Consider the following 11,875-nt stretch of genomic DNA (forward strand, 5'->3'; position numbering starts at 1 on the left):
TCCTGCGGCGCCCTCTGGGCTGGAAGGGTCCCCTATTCATATTATTTTGATTAAAACTGATAGGTCAGTAAAATAAACAAATTAAGGAGGGGTGATAGCCCCTGGTTGGGGCATTGTAACTAAAATAAAATGTCAAGAGGAAACTTAACTAACTGAACCAAAATATTGTTCCCAGGGTTGATGAAGCACCTCTGCCCCCGCAGCACCCACCAGTTGCAGAAGGCCTGAATCCTGCCAGTGAACACCCTGTGCCTAAACAGGTTATATGTAGACAGGGAGATTGAAGTTAACCTTCTGAGACTTCCATATAACCAAGTGTAGAATCAAATGCAGCTGTTGTAGATTGAATTAATTTCGTTCCCAGATCTTGACATTAAGGATCAGAGCTGAAATTTGTACCGCCATGACTTTAAGTTAAAATAATCGAGCAGGGAAGGAGTTACCATAGAATAGGTTAGCCTACATATAGTGGAATAGCTGGGAAGAACAAGATAAACAAGGTGAAGTAACCTAGTAAATGATAAGAGATAGGACCATGTGTTTGTTTAATGGTTTGACATGGAGATGTCAAGTAATATATTGCAAATCTGATTTCCCTCTGGGGAACTGTTGGAAGGATTAGCTGGCTGATTATTAACCGACTGAACCACACCGTGAATGCTTCTTCTGTGGCAAATAAGTCCTGGTCGAGACTTGAACCCAGAGTTTGTGGGTCAAGGCAGGACACTACCTACTGAGTCACAAGACATAGAATGTAAAGCAGTACTGCTGACCATTTAGCCTAATCTAAGATCAACCTAACCTACACCCCTTCAAATTACTGCTGTCCATGTGCCTATCCAAGAGTCTCTTAAATGTCCCTAATGACTCTGACTCCACCACCTCTGCTGGCAGTGCATTTCACGTACCCGCCACTCTCTGTGTAAAGAACCTACCCCTGACATTTCCCCTCTACCTTCCTCCAATCACCTTAAAATTATGTCCCCTCGTGACAGCCATTTCCACCCTGGGGAAAAGTCTCTGGCTATCCACTCTATCCATGCCCCTCATCACCTTGTACACCTCTATCAAGTCATCTTTCTTCCTTCTTTGCTCCAGTGAGAAAAGCCCTAGCTCCCTCAACCTTTCTTCATAAGACATGACCTCCAGTCCAGGCAGCATCCTGGTAAATCTCCTCTGCACCCTCTCCAACGCTTCCACATCCTTCCTATAATGAAGCGACCAGAACTGGACACAATATTCCAAGTGTGGTGTAACCAGGGTTTTATAAAGCTGCAGCAAAACCTTGCGGCTCTTAAACTCAATCCTGCTGTTAATAAAAACCAACACACCATATGCCTTCTTAACAACCCTATCAACCTGGGTGGCAACTTTGAAGGATCAATGGATATGGACCCCAAGATCCCTCTGTTCCTCCACTCTTCCAAGAATCCTGCCTTTAACCCTGTATTCAGCATTCAAATTCGACCTTCCAAAATGAATCACTTCACATTTATCCATCTGCCACTTCTCAGCCTAGCTCTGCATCCTGTCAATGTCCTGTTGTAACCTGCAACAGCCCTCAACACTATCTACAACTCCATCAACCTTCGTATCATTGGCAAACTTACTAACCAACCCTTCCACTTCCTCATCAAAGTCTATTATAAAAACCACAAAGAGCAGAGGTCCCAGAACAGATCCCTGCGGGACTCCACTGGTCACCAACCTCCAGGCAGAATACTATCTTCTTTCGGCCAGCCAATTCTGTATCCAGACAGCCAAATTTCCCTGTATCCTATGCTCCGTAACTTTCTGAATGAGCCTACCATGGGGAACCTTATCAAATGCCTTACTGAAATCCATATACACCACATTCACTGCCCGACCTTCATCAACATGTCTCGTCACATCCTCAAAGAATTCAATGAGGCTTGTGAGGCATGACCTGCCCCTCACAAAGCCATGCTGACTATCTTTAATCAAACTATGTTTTTCTAAATAATCATAATCCTATCTCTCAGATCTTTCCAATATTTTGCTCACCACAGACGTAAGACTGATGGGTCTGTAATTCCCAGGAATTTCCCTATTGCCTTTCTTGAACAGGGGAACAACATTCGTCTCCCTCCAATCATCCGGTACTACTCCAGTGGAGAGTGAGGACGCAAAGATCATCGCTAATGATGCAGCAATCTCCTCCCTTGCTTCCCGTAGTAACCTTGGGCACAGGGGACTTATCTATCCTGATGCTTCTCAAAATTTCCAGCACATCCTTCTTCTTAATATCAACCTGTTCGAGTCTATTAACCTGGTTCACTCCTGAGCAACAAGGTCCCTCTCTCTAGTGAATACTGAAGCAAAATATTCATTTAGGGCCTCCCCTATCTCCTCAGACTCTAAGCACAAGTTCCCTCCACTATTCCTGATTGACCCTACTCTCACTCTGATCATCCTCTTATTTCTCACATAAGTGTAAAATGCCTTGGGGTTTTCCCTTATCCTTCCCGCCAAGGCTTTTTCATGCCCCCTTCTAGCTCTCCTAAGTCCATTTTTGAGCTCCTTCCTGGCTACCTTGTAACCCTCCAGAGCCGTGCCACATCCTTGCTTCCTCAACCTTATGTAAGCTTCCTTCTTCCTCTTGACTAGAAGCTCCACCTCTTGTCATCCAAGGCTCCTTCACCTTACCATTCCTTCCTCGACTCAGTGGGACAAAACAATCCAGCACTCGCAGCAAGTCCTCCTTAAACAACCCCCACATTATGTTGTGCACTTCCCCAAGAACAACTGTTCCCACTTTGTGCTCCACAGCTCATGTTGAATAGCAGTCTAATTTCCACTCCCCCAATTAAATACCTTCCCATACTGTCTGTTCCTATCCCTCTCCATGACTATGGTAAAGGTCAAGGAGTTGTGGTCACTGTCACCGAAATACTCTCCCACCGAGATATCTGACACCTGGCCTGGTTCATTGCCGAGCACCAAATCCAATATGGCCTCCCCCTAGCCGGCCTATCGCCATATTGAGTCAGGAATCCTTCCTGCACACACCTGACAAAATCTGCTCCATCCAAACCATTTGCAGTAAGGAGGTTCCAATCAATATTAGGGAAGTTGAAGTCACCCATGACAACAACTCTGTTACTTCTGTACCTTTCCAAGATCTGCCGCCCAATCTGTTCCTCCATCTCTCTGCTGCTATTGGGGGGTCTATAAAAAACTCCCAATAAAGTGGCTGCTCCTTTCTTGTTTCTGACTTCCACCCATGCTGACTCAGTGGACAAACCCTCCTTGACTGCCTCCTTTTCTGCAACTGTGATGCACTTCCTAATTAACAGTGCCACTCCCCCTCCTCTTTTATCTGCCTCCCTATTCTTCTTAAAACATCTAAACCCTGGAACATCGAACAACCATTCCTGTCCCTGTGAAATCCATGTCTCCGTAATGGCCACAACATCGTAGTTCCAAGTACTGATCCATGCTCTAAGTTCATCTCCCTTATTCCTGAAACTCCTTGCATTGAAACAGACACACTTTAACCCATTCCACTGATTGCAACCTTGCTTTATCAACTGTCTTGCTCTATCAACTGTCTATCATTCCTCACAAACTTGCTGCATACTAATTCTGCCTGTTCAACAGCTACCCTATCCTCTGATCATAGCTCTGTTTCCCATCCCCCTGTCAAACTAGTTTAAACCCTGCCAAAGAGCTCTAGCAAACCTCCCACCCAGGATATTGGTACCCCTCCAGTTAAAGTGCAATCCGTCCTTCATGTACAGGTCCCACCGTCCCCAGAAAGTATCCCAATGATCCACAGATCTGAAGCCGTCCCTCCTACACCAGCCCTGAAGTCACATATCCAGCTGCACTCGCTCTCTTAATGTAAATGAGACATCCTAGCACTTCTATGCTGCCAGTGTTAACTCATACAATTATTATTTTTTAAAAAAGAATATTTGGATAAAGGTACAAATGCAGTCTACAAGGTATCTTTCGGGGGCCAAGATCTTAACAAGATTTTGCCGGGATTGGTCTTGCTCCCCAATGGGTACATATATTGTGCTTGTAATCATATACTGGTCCAATAACTTTTAACACTTACATTGTCTTCAGAGTCTGAGCCTTTCTCAAGACTGGACTGAAAGTCCAACAATACTGTGAAGCTACACAAGCACTACTGCTTAGCCTCACTCTATGCTAGTTTTTCAACCATTTTTCTTCCCTAAACTAACCATTCGGTGGTGTCACCCACTGAAGAATCCTGAGTTAAGCAGGTCTAGCACTTGCTCCACTCACTCAAGCCATTTTCTAATATGAGTCAGAGGTATTGATTGTGGGGTTTAAGCAACCATGGTCAACAAAATCAAGGAAAAATGGAAAGCTGATTGGCAGAGATACAAGAGATACAAAGAGATACAAAGAAGTAGTGAGAGGTACAAAAGTGGATAATGAAAAATTATTGCAGAAAAATCAGAGCTAGCAGGAAATGTATATGGCAATGTACAGAGCAAAAGAGGGTATTAAGAAAGAATAGGGGACTATTTATGATTAATGTAAGTGAGACATTAATTGGCCCTAAAGAAATAGCAGACCTCTTAAATGAATGCAACTAGGAGAGAAAATACCAGTGGTAAACCTAAAATAAATAAAGAGGAGGAACTTTAATAACAGGTAAAAAGAAATTATGATGGAAAATTATGATCGTCAAATTTTCAGGATCTGATGCTTTTACCTCAAGGTAAATTAAGTAGGTGAGGAAATTTCAGATACATTAGTCATAATTTTCCAACGCTTTCACCAGTCAGGAATTGTGCCCTGGAACAAAAAATTGCAAATGCCATTCCATTATTTTGTTGGAAAATGGAGGAAGAGACCAGGAAGCTACAGATCTATCATTTTAACATCAATTGTGAGGAAGTGACTGCAATTTATCATCAAAGGTAAAGTAACTTAAAACATGGACAAGTATTAGCCGTTCAAAGAGAGTCAACATGGATTTGTAAAGGGTCCAACTAATCTGATTTAATTTTTTGAGGAAGTCACTATTTTGATGGATAAGGGAGTGTCTATGGGTACGACGCCCTATGCTGCTCTTGCTCATGTATTTGCTTTGTTTGGCCCCTTGTTCCACACTGTAACCAATCACTATTTGTCAATGCACCATTTGTCAATGTACTCTGTTGATTGTTCCTTTTGTCTATTATGTACGGACTGTGTATGTTCCCTTGGCTGCAGAAAAATACTTTTCACTGTACTCCGGTACATATGACAATAAATCAAATTACAATCAAATCAAATCTATCCATGGATATCTGGAAGACATTTGAGAAGGTTCACACCAGTGATTATTATCAGACATGAGAGTACATAGGATTATGAGTAACTTTGTGACATGGGTCAGTTATTGGTTCAGAGCATGCGAAAGATAATTAAAGTGTTCACATTCTGTTTGGTGGAATGCAATGTTATTCAGGTACATCATGATGCTGGCACATCAGTTTTTGTACTGATTGGATGATGGAACACAGAGCTGTATATTCAAGTTTGCAAATTACACTAAGTTAGGAGGCATAATAAGTTGTTTGGATGGGAGCCTGAAATTTTAAAGTGATAGAGAAAGACTAAGCGAGTTGGAAAACCACGACAGATGGAGGAGGTTCACTTTGGGGAAGTATGTTGTCAGTCATCTTGGAAACTGAGGACGATGATTCACAATATCTTTTTAATTAAGGGAAGTTGGGACCTGCGGGGGAGGAAACGGATTCTGGCGTTCATGTGCATGAATCACTAAAACTTGTTGCACGGGTACAAATAATAACAAAAAAAGAGATGATGAGATGTTGGCTTTTATCTCAAGGAGGCTGGTGTACAAAAGTGTAGAAGTTACAGGTCAGAAGTCCAGCGCCTTCATCAGATCCAATGTGGAGTATTATGTTTTGTGAATGAAGATTGAACCTTCAGAAAAAAATATTGGCCTTGGAATGAATATAGTACAGATTCATTAGAACAGTAAAAGGGATTAAAGGGTTAAATGATATGGTGGCAACGCATACATTTGAAGTTTGGAAGTTTGAGGGTTCGTCCAACTGAAGCATGTGAAATGACAACGGGAAATTGAAAGGGTAGATAGAGAGAGACTGAATCACCTGATGAGCCAACCCAGAACAAAAGAGTCTAATCTTAGAACTAGAGCTTGACCATTTAAGACTGCAGTCACGAAGCACAGTGACACGCAAACAGGTAGTGGAAATCTGAAACTCTCTCCCCAAAGGGTATTGAGGCTTGGCCAACTGGTGTTTTCAAGAATGAGACTAACAGGTTTTTGTGAGTTAATTGTATCAAGGGATATGGATTAAAGGCAGGTATATGAAGTTGAGGTCCAGGTCTACAATCTTATTGAATGATGGAATATATCTGAGCAGTTGGATGGCTTACTCTTACCTCTCTGCTTCCTCATAAACATACATAAAGGACCTACTCCAGTTTTAAATTGCTGCCTGGGGCGCTCAAAGAAAAAGCCCCCCAAAATTTAGCAATGGCCCAAAACACTGTTCCACTGCTAAATTTGCCACTGGATGTGTCTACATTAGGCTTGCTAACACACCTATTTCTACCACACAAAAATTTCACAGGACATAACATTTAATTTGAAAACAACAAAAAAGAAGCAATTGCTGTATTCCCTTTTTACTGTCAGCTCTTGGCAGAATTTCTCTGAGATTCCCTTCGTGTCAATTGTTTTTCACTGGAGATTGTTTCGATTGATTTGGTCTGAGCCAAAAGCATTCAACAAATATGTGTCAATTTAAGTATGTGAGGCTGTTGTTTTCTTTGAAAAGATCATGTGCTCTGTTCAACTAAATTCCAAAAGGTATGGCTCCCCTTTAAAAGAAAAGATTGTCAGGATCAAGGCAGTCTCCTAATCCTATTACTTTGATTGGGGGTATTTGTTCCAAACCCACACTAATTGTTGCTTTATAAATAGGTAACTTAGGTAAATATGGAGACCTGCTCCGCGGTCCTCTGACACATTCCTGTAACACTATGATATTAATCTCCGTATGTGACAAAGCACAACCCCTAAAATCAATGGTTGCAATAAAACGATTGTGCTGTGATTTATACGCAATATAACCTTTTCGACTTCAACCATGAATATATACACGGTCTCTCTCCTCAGGTTTACAGGGGTGTATTGTGTGAAGGCAACAATGTGTCAAATGTTTGTTTCTTTATAGTTCACCTCAACCAGGGCTACAAAAATAGCAATAAAAAGTAAACAACTGCTGTAGCTATTTCAGATCCATTGGTCTGCGCTTTCTCCCTTTATCAATCTGCCTGGGGGTAGCATCTAATTCAAAGTGACAAGTGGAACCGAATTTACTGGAGCTCGGGTCAATAATTGCAGAATTCTGAATCCATCTATAATAAGTACAGTTATCTTGTTATATCACCCCCAGGGAGCTCTCTACTCTGCAAATTAAACATCTCCCACAAAACTAAGGGTTCATCAACGGCACCGAAAGGAGATGCCTTGGGCTAAGTCTTGGGATTCACTGGGGAGTGGTGGAGGGAGAGTGGGTCGGGATTCAGTGGAACCTCGGCACCCCAGTCTCTGCTCGCAATAATTCGCTTTCTAAAAGTAACATCTCGAAATGCTGCCACTTAACCCCTGCACTCCAGGGACAATCGGAGATGCAAAGGGGCTGAGAAAAGAAAAACGTTCGACCCTCCCCCACCCTGTCTGGTTCAAAAGGCATATGTTTTTTTAAGGAAAAAAAAAATATTTAATAATCAGCTCCACCAGCCCGCCACTGGAGTCTGGCAGTGCACAGGGGGATGTTCCAGTGCAATGCTGCTCTGGCGAATCTTCACCTGCTCTCTCCATTCACAACTCCGAGCAGACCCGCTTCACTGAAGGCATCGATGTCAGCGAATTGCTCTCACCCACTCTTGGGAGACCTGCTCCGCGGTCCTCGGCTGCTGCTGCTTCCTCTTAAAGCTGTAAACGGTGTCTGAACGTCGCGCAGGACATGTTGGGATAGTTTGAAAGGGGATCAGAGAGACTTTAGGGGGGCGGGGGGCGTGTAAATTCCTAGTACATTTCCTAAAACCCTTAATTCATCTCAAAGGCCTGTTGCCAAAGTGGGCTCCACACCGACTGTAAGAGGTACAAAATACAGGTCCAAATACATGAGTAATAATTGAACAACATACATACACACACAGACATGTACAAAATCCACTTGCAAACATCAAAACGGCGCAATACATAACGCACGCCACAGGGGAACCCGATGCTTAGAGCAAGACCCCCCCCCCCCCCCCCCTCTGCTCTTCAATTCTATGGCACGTTGCGAGCGAGAGGCCAACTTACCATAACAGGAGGGACTCCGGCCACCAGGGAATAGAGGAGAGCCGGCGGAATAGCACTGATTTCATCGGGTCCAGGGTAGGGCTTAGTGTACGAGCCGTCATGACAGAAAAATCCCTGGACGTGGACGTTGAAAGTGTCCGTGTATTCGAAGTAATAAGCCAACATGACAGTCCCTGCCATTATCACCAGCTGAAAATAAAGCATGGTCGTGCAGGAAGGAAGGGTGGGTGATGATGATGGGAGGGGTGGGGTGGTGGAAGGGGGCGGGGGGGAGGAGGAGGAGGAGGGGGGTGAGTTGCTAAATATTAACAACAGCAAAAAAAAAGAATAGAATGAAATCCCTTTCCTTGTGCAATTTCTGTACGATCCACGCTTCAGAAGGCTCAGCGACTATGGCTCCATTCGCTGGCTGGGTTTGGCTAGGCAGACCTCCGCACCCAGTGCCTCATTAGAGCGGCTAATCCATTCAAGAAAGGGCTGAACTGCCCCGCACATTGTACATCCAGCGCCGTCACCCAGTTCCGTGGCTGTCCCCGTGCCAGGCTGCAAATAAATGAGGGATGGGAGTTCAGCTCCAAGCCTTGACTGTGAGGCGGGCCAGTGTCCCCACCTCCTCCTCTCGCTCCTTCTCTCTATCTCTCTCTCTCTCCCAATACTCCGGGTATTCAATGAACTGGACTGATGTTCCCTGGTGCCTTCAACATCTGGTTAAACACACACACAGAGTAACCTCGAATCGATTCCCCCCCCCCCCCCCCCCCTACAAAGTTCATTTAGGCGGATGGGCGGATTGTGTTGTTCCTGTTGAGGGTTTTTGTTTTCTGTTGAGCCGATGAAATTGATCAGAGGCTTCGGAAACTGACACCTCTGCCCCAGCAGGCGGAGGGTCCCACTCAAGGCGGGGGAGGTGTGGGGGTGGGAGGCACAACCCGGCATATTACTCGGGTCGGTGCTCTTCCCTCGATCGCGCAGAACCGCAATTAGCTTTTCATGATCTTTCCTGAATGTTAATATTAACAAGCCAACGTCACCCCGCCTCACTCCCACACACCCCGCAAAATGACAGTGTTCCACTGGCAGGGCTCTATTGATTGATTGAATTGGAATTTTTCCAATAAGAGAGATGTTGTCCCCACTTGCAGTTTTTTTTCTCTCCAACCCTTAGAAACTGAAAATACGTCACCTTTCGTGGCAGATAATTGGCAAACTCGGTTGTCTGATCAACTATTCATGAAACAATGACCGCTGATTACCTCATAGAACAGGTACCGTAACACAAAACATGCTAGTGTCTCCCTGTAAACTGATCATCGGAGTGTCATTCCAAAATCAGAAACTTTCAACACTGATGCACTTTGTGAATCGGGCAGTGAAAACTCTTCTGAATTCCCGCCTTCTCCAGTTTTAACCCCCCACCCCGCCTCTTTTTGGGGGCAGTGCTCCATTCTGTCTCCTACTCAAGTGGCCATTTCATTTCATTTCATTAACACTGAGTGACGAAGTGTGGCACCCCCAAGGTATCAGTCTCGGCTCAGCGGTAGACTGAGTCAGTACCTTGTGGGATCAGCTCCAATCCGTGGGTTTGAGCACGTAATCGAGGCTGAAAAATAAATTAGCCAGAATCCTTAAAGGACCGTAGACTTTTCTCCCCATTGGAGAGAGACAATTTGTTACATAGCTTGAGGGACACCACTTTGCAAGTCTGACCAAGAGCGCCTCCTTGAACGACCACAGCAGTTGCGGGGATTGAACCTGTGTTGTTGGTGTTATTCTGCATCACGCTCAAGCCATTTGAGGTAACCAATCCCCTTCTTCAGTCCTGTACTGATGAAATATGGTGCTGTCCAAGGTGCTGCCCTTTGGAAAATGTATTAAACTTAGCCCACATCTGCTCCCCCAGCAGTTCCATATCACAAGGCACGACTCGAAGAAGAATGGGGGTCCTGTTGAATAATTAATCCTTAACTGACATCCCTAATATAGTTTATCTTGCCATTTATCTCATTGCTGTTTGTGTCAAGTGAAGTTGGCCGTGGAGCTTTCTTACATCAGTAACGACAATGCTACAGTGCTTTATTGAGAGGAGGGGGGGGGGGGCATTTGGGATCATGCAAGGCACTAGATTAATGCAAATCAATGTCTTTATTTCTTCATCCATGCACAGGTGCTTCAAGTAGGGCACATTCTTCAGCAGGAAATTTGATGCAATCCCAGGATACAGAGGCTGTGATCATTTAACCAAATAGAGACTGAGCCGGTGACAATCCTGAACCCAATGTATGAACTCATTGGGGGAAACTCCACTGGAAGGCATGTTGGGTGGGAAATGGGACGGGCATGTTATGTTTTCTTTATTCTGTCATGGCAAAGCCCGCATTTGTTGCCCATCCTTAGTGGCCCTTGGTCTGAGTGGCCTGCTCGGCCATTTTAGTTAAGGGTTAACCACAATGCTGTGGGTCCAGAAGCACGTGTACGGCAGTCCAGGTAAGGCCAGACTTCCATCCCTACAGTATAATAGTGAACCAGATGGGTTCGTCCGGCAACCGGCAATGGTTTCCTGGTCATCATTAGACTTCAATTCCAGATTATTTTGAAGTGAAATCAAATTCTGCTTTGGTGGGGTTTGAATCCAGTCCCCAGAAGAGTACCTCTGGATTACCAGTCCAGTGACAATACCATTAGACCACTGCCTCCCCAAATGCCTGATGATACATTTTCATGGTTGAGACTGATCTATTCTAGACAAATTGTCAACACTTAATGAACTCACTGAGGGGTTGGAGGTGAGGTGGGGAATAGGGGGTGCAGACAATCCTATAGTTTGTCTGTGGCACTATGGTCTGTTTTCTTTCCTTTATTATGTACTTCTAAAGGTGATATATGAAAGTAAGATTTTATAGGGGTTTGTCATTTATACTGAATCCAGTGTGATGAAAATGCGATTTTGTTGTTTTTTTCCGACCTCCTTGTGCAGGTATGATAATCTGTCATTCCCAAACTGCTGGATGCATAGTTTGCGAAAATAACTGTGATGGACAAGGAAAAAGTATGAAAGATTTTTAGAAGATGACAGTAACTTTCATATTTTGAGCATTCCCCTCGGATGTGCTTATGACAGAACTCACTTGTAAACCAGACCTCAATGTGGTCAGGAAATCCCTGTTTGAACAACTGAAAGCTCTGAGGATGTAGGTTGATTGATGGATCAATGTTAAATAATGAGGACTGGAACCTCCATATCAGCCACATCTTCACTTTCTCTCTGACTTCTTTCCCTGTCTCTGCAACTCTTCACAGAAACAAAACACAATGGGTGTTATTGGTAGTTTACGCTACAGCATGCTTAATTATTAACCTGCTACTTTTTAAAGAACTGGTTCAATCAAGTCCTTTCATTGGCCATAGATTTCTCACAAAACCTCAGTGTAAAACAGCATAAATGTGAAATTTCCTGGTAATATTACTGAAATATGTATTTACAAACTCCAATGTTGGTTTTTGTACTGAGTTTGCTCA

At 43.9% G+C, this 11,875-nt stretch overlaps 1 protein-coding gene across 3 annotated transcripts in view; it reads right to left on the bottom strand.

Annotated features, from left to right (window-relative positions):
* LOC140426156 (phospholipid phosphatase-related protein type 5-like) overlaps window positions 1-8,619 on the bottom strand; it is a 186,260-nt gene extending 177,641 nt beyond the window's left edge. For all 3 annotated transcript variants that reach the window (XM_072510578.1, XM_072510577.1, XM_072510576.1), the window contains exon 1: window positions 8,360-8,619. In XM_072510578.1, the coding sequence (XP_072366679.1) occupies window positions 8,360-8,563 (204 nt within the window). In that variant the 5' untranslated portion in view covers window positions 8,564-8,619. The remainder of the gene's footprint in view (window positions 1-8,359) is intronic.
* Between the last annotated feature and the right edge of the window lie 3,256 nt (window positions 8,620-11,875).

The sequence above is a fragment of the Scyliorhinus torazame genome, chromosome 7, assembly GCF_047496885.1.
Source record: "Scyliorhinus torazame isolate Kashiwa2021f chromosome 7, sScyTor2.1, whole genome shotgun sequence".
Classification (NCBI taxonomy): Eukaryota; Metazoa; Chordata; class Chondrichthyes; order Carcharhiniformes; family Scyliorhinidae; genus Scyliorhinus; species Scyliorhinus torazame.